The sequence below is a fragment of the Manihot esculenta genome, chromosome 7 (assembly GCF_001659605.2).
Source record: "Manihot esculenta cultivar AM560-2 chromosome 7, M.esculenta_v8, whole genome shotgun sequence".
Taxonomy (NCBI): Eukaryota; Viridiplantae; Streptophyta; class Magnoliopsida; order Malpighiales; family Euphorbiaceae; genus Manihot; species Manihot esculenta.
In genome coordinates, this window is record NC_035167.2 from 9309726 (window position 1) to 9329320 (window position 19595).

General features: G+C 29.9%; 1 protein-coding gene across 1 annotated transcript; it reads right to left on the reverse strand.

The window, feature by feature from the left end:
• Window positions 1–4572: 4572 nt before the first annotated feature.
• Window positions 4573–18622, reverse strand: LOC110608107. Its single transcript, XM_043958287.1, has 11 exons — window positions 15594–18622; window positions 12974–13480; window positions 12071–12766; window positions 10650–11450; window positions 10146–10528; window positions 9596–9884; window positions 7883–8722; window positions 7052–7792; window positions 6128–6796; window positions 5918–6030; window positions 4573–4858 (listed from the first exon to the last, which is right to left on the reverse strand). The coding sequence occupies exons 1-10, from the start codon at window positions 18375–18377 to the stop codon at window positions 5989–5991; spliced, it is 7752 nt and encodes a 2583-aa protein (XP_043814222.1). The 5' UTR covers window positions 18378–18622; the 3' UTR covers window positions 4573–4858; window positions 5918–5988.
• Window positions 18623–19595: the final 973 nt, after the last annotated feature.

Sequence of the window (19595 nt, forward strand, 5' to 3'; positions counted from 1 at the left end):
CCCCAAACAACAAATCAAACAAACATATATTCATGCATATATCCGCAAACCTCCCATTGAAAACCTAAACATGCATCTCTCTCTTCACAACTCCCATAAAACCTTCAGAAAACATATAAAACATAGGCAACACATCACTTACCTTCTGGTGAGTGATCTCAACAAAGGAAAACGGATCAACTCTTTTCACCCTCACTAACTCTCCAAAGCTCACTTTTCTTCAAACCCTTCAAAACTTGGTAAATGAGCAAACTCCTGCATGAGCTGCTCAAAACACTTGCAGATGAGTCATAGAAGACGTGGCTAATTCATGGCAAGAATCTGAGGCCAACATCTGTCAAAAGCCATGACTCAGCTCACTAGCCAACTCATCGTCGGCTGCCCAATCACAGGCAAGACCATGCAACATTCGGAGGCCGAACTTCCCTTCGGAAGCCAAACACTTTCGGCGGCCGAACTTACTTTCGGCGGCCGAACTTGGCTCAACTGCCTTAGGTCATTTCAACTCAAAACTCATTTCCCTTAACCTTAAAACATCTCATAACCCTTAGAAAACACAACTCCTACCCTTATATAGAATCCCAACACCCCGGATTCCACCAGACATTCGGAATTCCGGTGCCGGATTCTAGCCGGGTGTTACAATAGTTTTGAGGTGTTTTAGGGGGTTTTTGGGGGATGTTTTAGAGTTATGTTCATGTATGTTTGGTCCCTCATTTGAGTCCACCTGTGTAGGTTCGGACCCGAGGAACCGAGGACCTCAGCAGTGAGTCAGCTGCTTCTGAGTTAGTAGAGCTTTTGCCAGAGGTGAGTGGAATAACTCTTATGCTTTTAAATAAATAAACCAGTTTTAGCATGATTCACGCATCATGAATGCCATGAGATATTTTAGGTTGTTTGCATTAGAAATCACGAATATGTTGCATTGCATAATATGATGATGATGTGGATGAATGTTGAATGATCCTTTAGTCCTCATAGGTTATGATATGATGATGATATGGTACGGAAGACCAGTGAGGCCCATTCTACGCCCCTGGCACTATGTAAGAGAAAGACCAGTGAGGCCCATTCTACGCCCCTGGCATTATGGAATGTTATGTCATGCTATGTTATGATTATGTAAGAGAAAGACCAATGAGGCCCATTCTACGCCCCTGGCACAGTCGGACCATGCAGAGGACTATTGGTGACAAATTCATCCTTGATGTGATTAGCTGTGATGTGATGCATTTCATGTTATCATCTGTTTCAAATGTTTTATTATTCTGCTCACTGGGCTCTAGTAGCTCACCCCTCTCCCAATTTCCCCGGGGTTGCAGGTACGGGTTAGACAGAGAAGTCAAGAAGAGTAATGAAGTCTTATGTATGTAATAGTTAGAATGTGGACATGACGAATTGTAGAATGATGTAATGAAAAAGTACAGTATAGATATGTAATGTTATGATGTTTAAGGATGTTAGAAGTGTGCTTGACCATAGTATGTTGTTATCCCTTGTAATACATGATCTTAATGTTTATTGATGACTATGTTTAGCCAACTCAACACTTGTTATGCCACCCATTGGGGGCATTGTATGAGATCCCACAGAGGGGTCAAGTTTATGATGATGATTATGTTCAGTGCATGCATAGTTGAGTTTGGCGTATGATAGAATGAATGAAAGAAAAGTTTTAATTTTTATGTATGTTGTTGATCATGTATGGGATTAAGCAGGTTCACAGGATGTATGATAGGCTTGCTACGGGTCCCGGCGGCCTTAAGTCGACCCGGATCCTAGCGCCGGTAGCGGTCCGATTTTCGGGTCGTTACAAAGGGCCTGGCCTGAACCCAAATGAATAGAAAGAATCCAATGGGTTTCCCGATAAATGTTGCTGAGATTAGATTAATGACATGGTTGGAATGAGACTATACTGTGATTGGCTAGAACCTGTAAGGGAGAAAATGTGAGGCGGTGGTGGGTGCCCACGGTAGTCACTCTGTGACAAGTAGGGAGAATGCAACAAATGGTTTAGAGCTTTTAGTATTAGAGTATAGCTTAGTTTTGTTTTTGTGATCATTTCCTATTATACTGTAAAAAGATGAAGATAAATATAATATTTCTGAAAATCCGGCGATAATGTAGCCGGTTGCTTGATAATGGATATTGCCGACTAATGGATTGATGATTCCATTATTATAGGCAAAGTGGGAAAATATCTAATAACAGTAACCCTAGCAGAAAAATATCTAGTAATGATAGTCTTATGCCATTAAATTATCTAGTAATTAATAAATTTCTCATATTATAAAGTTTAACTAATAATTCTCTTAAAAATAAATAAATTAAATTAAATTCTTATAATTTTTTTTATTTTAAATACGCTATGAAAATATATATATTATTTAAAATGTTTCACTTACAATATGAATTTTATTCATAGGAATTTATCCACACATATACATAATTTCTATTTTTTAACATTATTTTTTTAAATATAAAAAATTGAATACTTTTATTCAAAATGCAAAATTTCAGAGGATAGTGCTGATACTTCTTATATAAATTATTATCAACTAGTACAAAGAAATTGCTTCTGATGATATCATATGATATAATTATTCATTTTCAATTAACTAAATACTCAAATCATCACCTAGCATTATTGCCTTTCTTGTTAGCTCAATAGCATAACTAAAGATGGGTTTGAAAAGTGTACTCTAAATAAAATAAGGACAACTTCCCTGAAATTTTCAGCAAATTTCATTTTCGAAAAATGAGGTAAATTTTCAATTTGGTGTTTGGTCCTTTCAAAGACAAATTAAAACTATTGGAACTTTGTTATGACCCATGAAAATGATAGCTAGCTAGTCAACTATACAAAAGAGATTGGAGAGGTACAAGGTCTTTTGTTTGATGTGATACCGGCTATCAGAATTTGATTTAAATTTAAAAAAAAAATAATTGAATAAATTAATTTAAAATTTTAATTTAATTTTAATTTTTTTATTTGATTTATTTTTATTTTATTTTTTTATATTTTAATTTAATTTAATTTTTAATTATAAAAATTGATAAAATTAAATAATATATTATTTTTAATAATATATAAAAATTAAACTATAATTAAATCGATTAGTGAATATAAAAATAAAACATATTTCTGTATAGCTGTATTTATTCACGTCAGAGTCAGAGTAATTGTTATTTAAGAAAAAATAAAAGAGTAATTGTTATTTAAAAAATTTATAGGTTTTAGCTATCAAATTTAATTCAATGGATAAATGCACATGTGTCGTATAGGAGAGTTAGCTTTGAGTTTTGATACCTTCAATTATTTTGAAAAAAAAATAATAAATTACAGTTTAAGAAAATTAAGGACACATTTAATTAGAAACTTGCCAAAATTAGCTAATATACAATTGTCATATTTTCTATTTTAAATTATAATTTCCTTCATTTTTATTTATATTGTTATAAAAGACTCTAAATATGGTAACTTTCATAATTTTCACCAATGAATGTTTTTTTTTATTATTATTATTTTTTATTATCAAGAGTAAGGAGTTGGGGATGGAGGAATTGAGAGTAGAACCCATGATTTGAGTGTACTTAAAAATTTTTTATAAATTAATAATTTTCATTTATAAATTCTGAAAAAATTAAGAAAAAAATACCTATAAAACCATAACGAGTTATTTAATTATAGTTTTGATAGATGTCGAATTCATCAATTTAATTTTACTTTCCTTCTCTTTGTTAATAAGAACTTGTATATGAGATAAGTGAGTATCTTAATTATGTTTAATTTAGATAACCAATTAAAATAAAAATGTAGTTTAATATAATAAGTGAGAAGAAAGAGTTTTTGATAAAAATAATTTTGTTTTGGTCAAACTAAGAAAAAATAAATTAAAAAAAATATCTATAATACAATTAAAAATTAAAAACAAATAATTAATTAAAAATTTCAGTAATAAATTAAGGTGTTTTGCAGTCGATCAAGAAAAAAAAATTTATATTATTATTTATTATTTGGTTATAGTGGTCAAACACGTAAATTCCACCAATTCTTTCTTATGAATAAAATAATCGATTTCGCGCTTAAATTAATTTCTAGTTAACTAATAACTCCAACACGCATGTAAATTTAATTAGTTAACTGCATCAAAAGAGAAGAACTCAAACTTGATCAATAAAAACACGCGATTTATTTAAATCAAATCTATCAATTTCTTAACATATGTTAATTGTTACTTGTTATTAATCTAATTAAATAATTACGGATTTAATTAAATTAATTAATAACATGTTATTTTAATGAGACCCTTGCATTCTCAAGAAAACACCAATGGAGGTGGTATTTCTCAAATTTAGAAATTAATAGAAAATAGAAATAAAATGAAAAGAATTGAAGCACATAACCTCACAACTTGAAAAAAACCTCAATTGAAATTAATTTTCAACTGAAAATAATTGTTTAACTTAGGCATAAGAAAATTGCAAAAGTTAAAGAAAAAAGAAAAGAAAAAGAAAAGAAGAAGATGGATAAAAAGAGAGAGGGGCGGCGGCAAGAGAGGAGGGGAAGAATGAGAAAATATGATGTCCAGGCTTAATTCTAAAAATCTTTATACATGTACAAAAAGATAAAATTTAATAATTTAAAATAAATTCTATTACTTCTATCTTATTCCTATTTGTGTTTGATACAACTTGAAACTTATTATATTCTTGAGGCAAAATCTACTGAGGTGGCACTTTCTGAAACTTCTCATCGCCTTGAGCTACATATTTGGCAAAGATTGTAACCTTTCAGTCCAAAAATTCTTCAATTCAGCCTCTTTTCGTTTATTTTTTCAACTCCCGCTCAAAAAATCTGTTCAAAATTAAATTTTAAATAAAAATAAATATTTATATCAAAATTATAGTGAAATTATAAAATTAAATAAGAAAAAAATTGTGAATTTTGCAACTCATCAAACTCTCCCATATTTGCACCTTTGCTTGTCCTCAAAGCATAAAAATTCAAAATAACAAAAACAATAAAACACATTCCTATCATCAATCAATCTAAAATTTAATTATCCAAAATAAAAAAATCAAATTGTTATACAGGATAGCATAAATAGCTTATATATTATTAATTTTTTTATAACATAATAGATTTTAAATTAAAATGAAGAATAATCTATTTAATTTAAAATTTTAAATATTAATAAATTTATATATCTTATTATTTTCCTAACTAATTCTTAAAACTAATTTAATAAATAAAAAAATTTCATCTTATAAAAATAAAAAAAGTAGAGATATTTAAGTAAAATATTTTTATTTCATTAATATTTTTAATATTCATTATCAAATTTAACTTCTTACTTTAATTTATACTTTAAAAATATGAATTTATTATTTTAATAATCTTCTTAATATTTATCTAATATTTAAACATGTTATTTTAATAATTTTTATTTTAAAAATTAATTTAATAGTATTTAAATTAATTTAGATCTTTACTTTAAATTTTCTTAATAAACTCTAAAATTAATTTAAAATAATAAAATTATAATCTAATATATATTTTTATTTAAAAAATTTAATCTTATTATATCTTTTAAGATTTTCTTAATTAACTCAAATTAATTTAAAAATACAATTATAATCTATTTAAAAAATTAAATTTTAAATAATAAAATTATCAACTGCTTAAATAATTAAAGTAATTAATTTGTAAATGATTTAAAGGCTTAAGATATTATAGAAAATTTTATTATTCCCCTCTTTCCACTTTTATATATAGTATAAATATAAATAAAGAAAAAAAGAACTAATTGGAGAAATAAAGCATTGATGAGAATTTGAGATGCACACTTCATTGATAGGGATAATGGATTGGTGATTGAAAAAGGAAAATGAGAAAGCATCACAGAAAGACTACCTTGAATGAGAAGAAATATAGCAGTCAAGCAAGTTGGTGAAATAGAATATGAACATTGGCCTTATTCAAGCTCACCCACATGAACACTGGCCTATCCCCGTCTCTTCAGCTTTCTAGGAAACCAATTTGACAGTGAAAGAATGAGAAACCTTATGATTATTACGTACTAACAAAATATATATTACGTTGTTTTTTTTAGTAAATGTTTACCTTTTCCTTAAATAGTGCTTGAATGGTGTTGTTAAGGCTGCCTTCCCATTCCCATTCATATTTACGTTCTCCTGTTTGAACTCTCCATAGCTGCGGCGTGCTTACTTCTTGAGCAAAAATCTTCATATTGGGGCATTCTACAATGATCACTTCTTCCATAGATGGGAAACTGAAGGTCAAATTCCCAGAGCAGAAGCTAGAGAGGCTTGGTAGACGTTGAAGTTCCAAACATTTTAGTCGGCTGAAGCAAATCTCATTCTCTTCTTCTTCATCTACTTTAGCCACTATGACTTCTTGTATCAGTTCACATTCCTCTATCTTCATTTTTTCAAGTCGTTCAAGACTTCTCGCTGTTGAAGAAGACAACAAATTTACTAGACCTTGGCAATTTGATACCTGTAGCGCTGTTAAATTTTGAAAAGAAACAGAGGATGCCACTAACACTTGCAATCTACCACATTCCATTACACTTGCATCACTCAGAACAAGTTTTTCCAGAATGGGTAAACTTTTAAAGAACTGAGATGGCAAAAGTGTAAAGTCACTAGAAATACATGTCAACTCAATGCCTTTCAGTCCACACAAGAAATCAGCTTGAGATGTTTGAGAACACAGATTCTTTATGGTGTTATATTCCACTCTTAATTCTTCTAAACTTGGGATGACAACCTAAAAAACCAAATAAACAGTAATTATAAATAAGGATATAAGAATTAAGAACATATGGTTCATCTTAGAAATGGAATGTAAATGAAAACAAACATCTTAAAGATCCCAGTAATTGAGGCTTTTAAATTTTTTAAATTGAGCTTAAGTTCAAACTTCTGAATTAATTTGGATAAACCAACTAAATTGAAAATCTCCATTAAGTACAGTGATGAAATTGAACAAGAAAGCATTATCCTTATTATACAGAAAACTGACCTTCCCGCCAGAAGAGGCTGCAATTCTTTCTCCATTTCCCTCAGCAATCATGCTTAGATCATGTTCTTTGCAAAATTTAGAAGCCAATAGCTCCATGTTTGGACAGCCAACTATCTCAATTCTTTTCAAGGATGGGCATTTCAGAACATCTCTTGCAGAATAAAAACTTGACAAGTTAGGCAAACACTCTAGACTCATGGACTCCATTGATGGAAATATGGTATTATCCTTTGCTATTTCCTCTTCTGCTTCTTTTGTGATGATATGTTCCACCAAATTACATCTTTTCAATTCCAAATGTTTGAGCTTTACAAGACCCAAAGCCATGGACAGAGTAAATATATTAGTCAAGCTGCTACAATTCTCAACTTTCAACAATGTTAGGTTTCTAAAGCTTAAAATTCCTTGAGGATCCTTGTTCCACACATGCCTCAATCTAGGCAAATCAATTAACCTCAATTCTTTTAAAGACTTCAATAACCCATCGTTATCTTCATCATCATTTAGTCCTTCTAAATCAAACAGGTCTTCTACTGAATCACATCTTTCTACAGCCAACTCATTTAAATAGGACAAGTGCTTTAGTAGATTTGATGATATGGCATTTGAGAAAAATGCACACTCGTCCACCACCAGTCTCCATATGTGCCTCAAGTTCTCGAATGGAAATTGGCCATGCCATTTTTCTTTCAGCATGGGAAAGTTGGAGAGTTGAATACCATATATCTCTCTAAATCCAATCTACAATAAACAAGCATCGATACATTTAACCAAACACATTAGCATGACTGAGTTTAATAAAGGGAGAAGCAAGAGTTGGTAAATACGTACATATTTCATGTAAATCTGTTCAATGGTCGCATTGAGATCGCCTTCCCAATGAAATGTTCGATTGAATCTGCGGCCTGTGAATACACCATGTATCTTTGATGCGCTCAGCTGGCGGACAGTGAAAATCCTCAACTTGGGGCATCTATAAACAGTCACCTGTTCTAAAGATGGGAAATTGAAAATGTAACTGCCCAAGCAGAAGCCTGTGAGGTTCGGTAAAATTTCAAGTTCTAATGTTTTCATTTTACTGAAAACAATCTCATCAGTTGATCCATCCTCTTCAACACCTCCTATTATTTCGGTCAACATATTGCAAAATCTTACATTCAATGTCTCAAGTTGTACCATACTTTTGGCTGCGGCTGATGTAAAAATATTTGCCAATGTCTTGCATCCAAATACTTTGAGAGTTTTCAGATTTCCCAAAGACACAGAGGATGGTGCTAAAACAATCAAATTTCCACAAGAATTTATCTCAAAAGTCTCAAGAGACTGAAATAATGGGTCATGCAGTTGGCCATCTGGATTCCATATATGCTTCAAATCAGGAAGATTTTTAAGCTTTAAATCTCTTATCTGTGGAATTGTAGTGATATCTTCTTGGACACCACCCAGTCCTTCAAATGGAAGTAGCTCGTTGAGAGAAGAATCAAGAACTTCAAATCTTTCGAGATTGGGGAATATTGGAAGTAAACTAAACAGAGGAACATGATATTTGTTTAGAAAGAAACTCAATTCCAGAACTTTTACTTTGGAAAAGAAGCCAGTTGGAAATTGAAATCCAAGTATGGTTATGGTAGACTTCTTGTCTAACGAAAACTTTTCCAAATTTGGAAACATCTGCACATCAGCAAATAAAAAAATTTCTAATTAGTAAAAGATTGTTAATGGTAAATCCCCCAGATGCTTATAAAAATTCATTATATATTTAATTAATTAATATATTAATAAGAAAACAATTGCTATGTTATAATAAACATATATTATTGAAATGTATTTATAAGCTTATATGTTAGTAGATTGTAATGATTATTAACCGATAAACTTATTTAATGGGTATAAATTTAAAAGTTTATTGAAATAAATGAAAATATAAAAATTTTATATCATCTTTAAATAATTTCAGCACTTTTTTACAATTATTATTTTTATTTATTTTTAAGTATTTTTTAAATTACATTCTTAATATAATTTATTAATATGGTTGGTCGTGCAAAATTTATGTCTTTTTTATTAATTATAAATTTATAATAATCTCATTAGTTAAATTTTTAAGTGAAAAAAAAAAAACAAATCGACATTTTAAATTTACATAATATTAATTTATATATAAATGCAAATAAATTTGAATTTTAGATTTTATAAGTTATAGATAATCAATTATAAATGAGAAATTGTTGATACATTTTAATAGTAAAAATAGAAAATTGATTTTTTTTATTTTATTTTAATGACCCAATTAATTAAGAATTTTTAAAGAGAATAGAAAAATACATCAATTTTTTAAATTTCTCTAATATAAAGTTAGTTTTGAGTAAATTTGAAAAATTTCTCCAACAGAAAAATTAAAAATTTGAGTAAAAGTTAATATATATAATTTTTAACAGAAAAATTAACATTATAAATACTTTTTAAATGTAAAAATCATTTAAAATGAGTGTTTTTATAGTTTTCAAATGCAATGTTTGAGAAAAGAATGAATAGAAAACTAACCTTATTAATTGTGTTCACCAGTGTCTGTGTGGCAAAGATATTCTTTAAGCTTGGACATTTATGTATGCTCATCTCCTCCAACAATGGACATTCCACATTACTCCATCCTGAACACAATCTGGAAAATCTAGGCAAACATTTAAGGACTACAGATTTCAATGAATGCAATATCATCTTATCGGCTGAATTAACTGCTTCCTCTGTTTCCTCCTTTTCTATGATTCCTTCAATCATCTTACAATTGTTCAGCTCTATCTTTTCAAGTTGCAAGAGGCACAATGCCATCGACCAGGTAAAAATATACTTCAAGCTGGGGCATTCATGTATGCTCATCTCCTCCAACAATGGACATTCCACATTACTCCATCCTGAACACAATCTGGAAAATCTAGGCAAACATTTAAGGACTACAGATTTCAATGAATGCAATATCATCTTATCGGCTGAATTAACTGCTTCCTCTGTTTCCTCCTTTTCTATGATTCCTTCAATCATCTTACAATTGTTCAGCTCTATCTTTTCAAGTTGCAAGAGGCACAATGCCATCGACCAGGTAAAAATATACTTCAAGCTGCTACAGTTTCCAACATGAAGCCACTTTAGGTTCTTGAACTCCAAAATTCCTATGGGATCCTTGTTCCATAAATGTCTCAACATTGGAAGACTTGTTAATTCCAATTTCTTTAGTCGTGGAAGTAGCCCATCATCAGCAGATACCCCTTCCAAATCAAATACTACATCTGCTGAATCACAGTCTTTCACCTCAAGCTCTTTCAACTTGTTTAAAAACACCAATACATTGGATGGTATAGCTTTGTTATACATTGCACATTTATCCACCTCAAGCCTTTTTACATTGCGTAAGAGTCTCCCTTGCATCCCATCATGCCAGAGCTCAGGAAATTCGGATGCTTTAAAATATTGGCAAAATGGCTGATCCCACAAGACAAAGGGAAAAACAAATGAACTGACTTATCATAAACATATAACATATATGCATGCAACAGATATCATGAAAATTAAGAAGAAAGCATAAGAATAAATACGCAAATACCATCTCTGCTAGTGTTGCATTAAGGTTTCCCTCCCAATGCCGTTGATCTCCCAGGCGTATTCCTCGTAGTTTTGGTGTATTTAGAAGTCCGGAAGCGAAAATCTTCATCCGGGAGCATCTATTGACGGTAACATTTTCTAAAGCTGGAAAATTGAAGGCATTATTGCCGGAGCAAAAGCTGATGAGACCAGGCAGACCATAAAGTTCCAAAAATTTCAGTTTGTCGAAATTAATAATCTCATCCTCTGTATGATCATCTCCATCGCTGGTCACTATTTCTGTCATCATATTGCACCTTTGTACTGTCATTTTGGTGAGTTGCACCATGGACTTGGCTGTGGACTCTGTTATCAAGTTTGCCAATCCTGCACAGAACCTCACTTCAAGAGTTGCTAGATTTTGGAAAGATGATGAGGATGGTGCTACGTTGATCAAACTACGACAACCAATTACACTCAAAGTCTCGAGATACTGAAGAAGTGGTTTCAGTCCGGAGTCTGGGTCCCATATATGCTTTAAATTATCAACGCTCTCTAGCTTCAAATTTTTCACTCGTGCAGGATGTTCTTCTTCTTCTGCCGCAAGTCCTTCATATGAGAACAACTCTTCTGAAGTATTATGACCTTGTACCAAAATTGTTTCCACAGAATATAATCTTTCAAGGAAACCAATTATGAAAGGGCGTGATTTGTTCTGTAAGTTGGTCAAAGTAAGCATTTTGAGTTTAGAAAAGAATTGTCCTTGCTGTATCTCAATCAAGTCCTTGTGCTCTAAAGTCAATTTCTCCAAGTTGGGACTCATCTATGCACAACAAATAAGTATATTGTTAAACTAATTACAATGATGGTGAAATGTCCAAATACATCTAAAACATTATATTTAAATCCGAAATTTCACTTTTAAAATCTAACTAGTTTGAATTTAAAATCTAACTAGTTTGAAATTAAAGAATTTAAAATTTAAAGTAAAGAGTTTAAGATTTAAATTAAAGAATATGATGATTTTTGAATAGGACAATAAAATCAAGTATTTGTAAGGTAATGGTGAATTAGTTATTAAATAGATATTCGTGTAGATTTAATTAATATTTTAAAAAGTAAATAAATAATATATATATATATATATATATATATATATATATATATATATATATATATATTACATTATACTTATACTAATTTAAGATTGATCAAAAAGTATGGTATAATTGTATAAAAAAATTAAAAAATTTTATTATAATTATCATTAAATATATAGTTTAGCTTTTTATATCCAATTGGCGTTTTGAATATATTATCTTGTTTATCCATTTTTTTTTAATTTTTTTTAAAAAGAAAATTTAATTTGAAATAGAGAAGGAAATTTAAGGAAAAAAATTTTCAACTAATATATTATGAAGTAAAAAAAGAAAAGGATCTTACCTTTTCCAAAAAAAGTAGGGGTCGTCTGTCCTTTTCGTCTATTTCTTGGAAACTGAATTTTATTATTTTATGACAATTACGAACATTGAAACTTGTCAATTTCTGCAATTCAGAAATATGTGTCCCTGGATACCAACTCCTTAATTCTGATAGATCTGTAAGTTCAAGGGATGTTAGTTGAGGAAATTTAAAACAATAATAAGGGGCTTGTTCCACATCTTCAGCCTTTGCAATAATCTCCTCAACCCCGCACTTAGTTATTGTAAGCTCTTCAAGTTGCAAAAGACCCTCGGCAATGGAGACCGGAAACAGATAGTTTAGAACATCGCAATCTGAAACTCTAACTGATTTCAAATTTTGAAAACCGAAAACTCCTTGTGGATCCTTCCTCCATACATGCTTCAACGATCTCAATCTATCTATATTTAAACTTCTTAACTCAAATGCTTCATCAACACTGAACCCTTCAAGTTGATATATCTCTTGCAACAAAATACAATGGCTCACATGCAACTCCTCCATTCTTCGGAATCTTTCTAAGACGTTTGATGGAAAAACAACCATCAATTTTTGGCAAAAAGAAACATTCAAAGATTTCAGTTTAAAGAAGGAATTTGCAGCAAGTGGACTGTGCCATATCCTTTTCAACTCATTTATGTGTGAGAGTCTCAATCTCTCCAAGTTAGGAAAACCAACCTGCAATGCCGAACACACTGATTTAGTAAATGTGGGAAATTCAACATAAGCATAAGTTAAATAAATATGAGACAAAAATATAAAGTGGAGGCCTATGGAATTAAGGCCTATCGAATATGAGACAAAAATGAATGCCATTTGACTATAGGATGTCCAAATATGTATGCATTTATGCATGCATAAAGAGAGAAGGGTAAAATTAATCACCATTCCATTGAAGAGAGATTGAATTTCAGCATTCTGATTTTGATTCTGATTCTGATTCCTCTCTGTGTCATCTTGTTTTTCCATCATGCCTGTATGAGGGACACTGGGGACCAAGCACATCAATGCATGGCAATTGCTTATGTTCAAGTATCTAAGAGATTGAAATTCAATTTGATATCCAGTGCAGAATCTAATCAACTTTAGAAGATACTGAAGTGTCAGCTCATCCAATTTAGGGAAGAGTATCTGATTCATCCTCTCATCTTCCTCTTCTATAAATTCCTCTGTTAGTATTATCTCTTCCATAGAAGTACAAGAGAAAATATAAAGTGTTTTGAGCTGTAAGAGTCTTTTAACAATTGAAGTTGTAAATAAATGCTTCAACTTGTGGCAATTATTCACAGACAATCTCTCTAATTTTGAAGAAGTTGCAGAAAGTTGATCGTGCCATATCTTTTCACAACCAACTGAATTTAATTCAAGATGCTCCAAGTTGGGGAAAGAAACCTGCAGCAGATAACACCTTTGTTTGAAGCACTACTTTTCTATCAAAATAAATAGAAATGCTTTACGGATCAACAATGAATTCCCTCAAAAAATGTGAAAAGTCTTTACAATTAGTCAATTTTTTCTAAATATTTAAGTATCAAATTTGAAAATTTCTTAACTTAATTTGTTATAATCCAATGATAAAAAATACAATTAAAAATATAAAGTAATTCTTAATTTGTTCTCACTAAAATTATCAATATATGATTGATGTTTTTCACAATAACCATAATTTAATAAATGATTCATTAAATTTTATCATTAAAAAAAATTTATGAAATAACTTTAAAAATAAAATATAAAAATACATTAAATTAAATTGTTAAAATGAAATGATAAATAACTAGTTTCAAATTAGAGCTGGGTTCTCTGCGGATTTTAAACGAACCTATTATTTATTAATTCTGATCATTTAGAATTAAAATAGTAAAAATAAATTTAAAATTTAAAATTTAAAATAAAATGTTAATTAAATAAAAATTAAAAATTATCAATCGTTGGTAATTACGGACAAAATTAGCAATCCTTCACATCGAGAATTAAAGAAAATTCTCTCTATTTTATATCATCTTCATCGTGCTCAAAATTTAGCATGTCAAGTATCACTAACCATATTAAAATATTTTTATATATATATCTCATTTAAATATTTATATTATATTATTATAATCATTTTATAATTATTTTTTAAAAAAAATGGTCAATCAAAAAATATAAGGATCCCTCATATTTCCTTCGGCCTTTTTTTTCTATTATTTTTGGAAAATCATCTGTCCAATCACCTAGAGTTGGTGAGAATTTCTTTTTTTTTTTAAAAAAAAAAAGAAAATAGAATCTACATTAAAAACATAGCTACGCAATCATTTATGTTAAATTTTGTTTTAGTAAAATTAAAAACGTAAAATATAAAATGGATTTTAAAAATTATTTAATGACGAGAAAATAAAAATTAAGTAATTTGTGTTAGAAAATTGAAATTTTATTTTGAAATTTCTATTCCTTGCTTAGAACAAAAAAATATATTTTTCTTAAATTTTTATGTTTAGCAAAATTAATAATGTAAGAATCAAATTTTCATGAATTCTTATAAGAATTGATTTTGAATTAAAAATAAATCTTGCTAAAATTATTAAAATTTTATAAAAAATAATTTCACTTAAGATTATTTATATCAAAATTATTTAATTAGCCATTTAATTTTTTTTATTTTAAATTTATTTCTTATGGTTACTTAATAAATAATCTTTATAAAAATTATTTTAATTTAATAGTAACTAATAATATTTAATACATTTATAATTAATATTAAAATTTTATTATATTATTTTATTAATTTAAAAAATTATATTTTTAATTGTAAAAAATTATATAAAATTCAAAATGTTACAAAAATATTAATAATATTTTTTTAATGAATGTAATAAAAATAATTATTATTTATAAGAATAAATATTTATGTTTTGTTTAAAAATAATAAGAATGATGAATAAATTAAATCAATTTAAATTTATTATTAATTTATTAGAAATAAATTGAATTCCATTAATAAAATTTAATTCTATTCTGATAAGAATTGCATACCAAACAAACATTTAATATTTTTAATGAAAGAGAATATGTGATTAAAATTTTAAAATGGTCAAATTATTTTAAGAAAATATGTTAAATATGAAATTATTAAAATTAATTCATATTTATTGTTTGATCCGCTTATTCATATAATATACTCATAAAATACACTAAATATGAATACTAAAAAATTATAAAAATTATATTCTATTGATTATATTCTAAATTTTCATAAACAATAAAAATGTATTTAATAATAAAAATCAGAATATCATTTTCATTTTAAGAAATTTAAAGCACGATTTGAATCAACAAAATGTAGACTAACTAATAATGAAATATAATCATTTATATAATTTTTTTTGACAAATTATTAATGATAATGACTAATAATGGTTATTTAAAAATTTGAGCATTCAACAATTAATCTCAAATATTCAATATATATCCAAAAAATAAAAAAATGCATATAGATTTATGTAAAAGGTTAATGCACCCGTACCGTTCGGCTGAAAAGTGATAAATGAGTATCACTCGCCCGTTCCGACAGAAATTCCTCAATTTTCGATGGCGCCTTCATTTTGCTGTGAAAGGTTCTAAGATTCGGAAGATTTTGCAAATTCAAAGAGCGCAAGCGATTGAACTCGAGCACTTCATTACTGTTTTCACTTTCATGGATAACAATAGCTTTCATCTTAAGACAATCTTTCACTTTCATTTCCTGTAGTTGCAAAAGACACTTGGCAGCAGATAATGAGAAGAGATGCGTCAATTTCTGACAATTTCTTACTTGCAAAATTTCTAATTTATTAAAAGATCCTGCTGCTAGTCGACCATGATAGATTTTCTCCAACTTCATCAAATTTTTCAAAATCAAGGACTCTAAAATTGGAAAGGCATCACATACAGCCCACTTCGTCGAATTGATTATATGTTGAATGGCATGATTATTTTGGACTCGGAGATGCTTCAATTTTGGAAAGCCGTCCCCGTCAATATCATACAACAAGTTCTCAGCGTCCCTCACTTCATCTAAGCATAAATCTTCAGTCTCCCTCAATAGCACTTTAATCCCGTATCCTGAATGAATGCTTGTCTTGAGCTTAAGTTTCAGCGTTCTGGAGGTTTTATAGTTGTCATCCCAGTCCCAGTTATCCCCTATCAGTATTCTGAAGCTCTGCAAGCTGCCATTGGAGAACAAGTGTTTTGGTAATATCTTGTCATCCAGTATTTGCATTTCCAAGGTAGTCAACTGAGACAACTTTTCCAACTCAGCAAGGCTTGCATTGTTCCCATCAGCCTCCCACTCAACAAAGCTGTTACTCATGTACAGTTCTTCAAGCTCCGACAGCTTTGATAAGGCATTTGCTGGAATCATTTTGAGTTTGGAACAATTGCTCACATCTAAGACTTTTAGTCGAGCCAGTTGCTCTATTTGTCTGGGCAACTCAACAACGTAGGAGTTTGCAAAACTAAGAACTCGTAGTTGCTTCAAGTCTCCAATGATAGCTAAGTCGTCCAATTGGCATCGATGCAAGCAAAGGGTATGAAGGTTGGATAGGAAAGCAAGCGATGAAGGGAGGGACACAAAATGGATCCCAGTAAAATCCACTACTTCCAGCTTTCTAATGCCCTTGAAAAACTGATGTGGAATTCCCAAACAAAAAACTTCTGTGAAAAGGAATAGTGCCTCTGCTTTTGGGCACTCCCATCCTTCGGGGAGATTTTCAATATCACAATACGGCAGAGAAATTCTGGTGCAATCCTTATTTGGGAATTTCACCAATTCCATGCCACTTGTAACTATAAACGCATGTTGCTCTCTAGATGCAATATTGAGAGCAGTATCTCGAACAACATCATGAATTTTAACGAATCCATACATGTCGCCATCTAGCAATAAGCTCTGCGCTTTAAGGGTATCAATCAAACCATATACTTTGTTTCTTGCTCCCTGGACAGTGGAAATGTTCTTGAATAAACTAAGACCCATAACATATTTCAGCAAGGACTGGATTTCAATATTAGATTGTCCTATCAGACCACAGAGCAAGAAAAACGACTTGACTTCATTGCTACACAAATTATTGTAGCTTGACTCCAGAATCGCGTGCACTTTCGAATATATTTCTTCGTTGTCAAACTCGGATAGCTGATTGAGCTTATCATTCCACGCGTACAACTCTCTGTTTCTCAAGTCTGTCGCCACTGTGAGCAGTAAAAGAGGCAATCCTGCACATTTTTTAGCAATCTCTGCGGCGATAGGGGGCAATTCTGAATCTTTAGCACCTGCTACAGTTATTTCAAACAAACTCCGGGCCTCTTCGTCCTGTAGAACGTCGAGCTTGATTTCTTTCTGTGTGCCCATCTCGCGAGATAACACATCTTGTCCCCTTGAGGTGAGAAGTATTTTGCATCCTTTGAAACCATCTCCAAAGGGAATTCCTACTACATTTAAATCAAGTTTTTTCCAAATATCATCAAGAATTATAAATACCTTCTTCTCTTTCTCCAACTCTTTCTTCAACCTCTCATATAGCCGATTAGCTCTTCCAGGTATTTCCTCCACATCAAATTTCAAGCCCAGGATATCAGCGATCTCCGATTGAATTCTTCGGAGTTCTGGTGTTTGATTTACAGCAACCATAGCCACGACGTCGAACAGGTTCTCTTCTATAGCTTTTCTATGGACCTGTTTTGCTAGTGTGGTCTTACCCACACCTCCAAGTCCATACACCCCGATCATATTAAGATCTGGATCTAATAGTGCATCAATAACTTTCTCCAAGAACAATTCTCTTGAATTCAAGCCCTCACGAGCATATACTGACGGGGCAACTATCTGCTGTAGAGGAGGACGGAAGGAAATTGGATTATGGTCGTCTACACTCGCAAGCTCATGAATTGCCAGAGCTTTCTTCTCTGCTTTCTTGCTAAGCTGGTAGCGTGTCTTCAGATCAGGACATAATCCAACGAAACACCTCTTTTTCGCTTGTTCTTCGCCTTTGATACATTCCTCAGCTTCTTCAATAGCTTTGCCTGCATCGTTCAGCCACTTGTTGACACTTTTATGGATCTCTTCCCCTTTCCTTGTAGCCTCCTCAACAGCTTGCTGCAACTTGACTGTTCTGTTCTTCAATTCCTCAGCCTCATGATGGAGTTTCTCAACCTTGCTCTTGTAGGTGAAAGGGTAGCTGATATGTCGTTTGATTGGGACGACAACAAATTCCATGATGGGTTCTTTAATGACCTCAGTGAAGATGGAGATAAAGATATCGAGAACCATTTTGATTTTTTTTTTTTTTTTTGAAATCTCAGAGCAAAAACAAAATAAACCAAGAAATCAGAGTCGAACAAAATAAAAGAAAATAAAGACAAGAAAGGACTGCTGAAATCAACAGAAAAGCAAAACAGTCGCTAAAGAATTAGAGAACCAAATGAAGAGAGGAAGCAGAGAACTAACAGAAAGATGGAGGAGTGCTGGTTATGGATGAGTAAAGGTTAGTGAATACTGAATGCAAGGGAATGTAGGAGTTGACGAGCGATGAAGTTGAAAATTTATTATATAGTTTTTATAATATATAAAAATTTATTAATTAATTTTTATAATTTTAAAAAAATATATTAAAATATTTTTAATATTTTAAAAAAATTTACTAATTAATTATTATATTAATTTAGTTATTAAATATTACAAAAAAAAAATTAAATACTTCTAATAAAAATATATTAGTTAGTAGATTTTTAAAAAATTTAAGTAATTAATTAATAAATTTTTTAAAATTATAAAAGCTGAATATTAAAATAATTATGTCTAAAATTAATAAAATAACTAATTAATAATTTTTTTAAAATTATAAAAGTTGAATATTAAAATAATTATGTGTAAAATTAATAAAATAACTAATTAATAATTTTTTAAAGAGATCTTACATTTTTAATATATTTTTTAAAATTAATAAATTTTTTATATAAAAAACCTAAATAATATATTAGATTCAAATCTCAAAGACTCAACTCAAGATACGACTAACAAGAGAGATGGGGGCCCGCTGGCTATGGATAAGTAAAGGCCGGTGAATTCTGAATAGAAGGGTATGTAGGAGTTGATCAGCGATGACTCAATTATTGCTTATATTTTTATAATTAAATTAAGCGTGGGTATTAAAATTTTTTATATTATTATTATATAATATTATTTTATAAAATAATATTTTTTTAATATAAATTTACTTCACATGTTAAGAGAAATAAAATATTTTTTTAAAATTTTAAATTTAAAATAATAATTAAATATAAATCTATGCACCATAAAATTTAATTGCAATAAATAAAATTAAAAATCTTAATATTTATTATTATATATTATTAATATATAATAATAAATTTTATTCAATAAATTATATTTTAAAAAGAATAAAATTTACTAAATTCTAATGATAGTAGATAACAGTAATGACCCAGCTTTACAATCAACTCTAATAGTAAACTTTTGATTTAATAA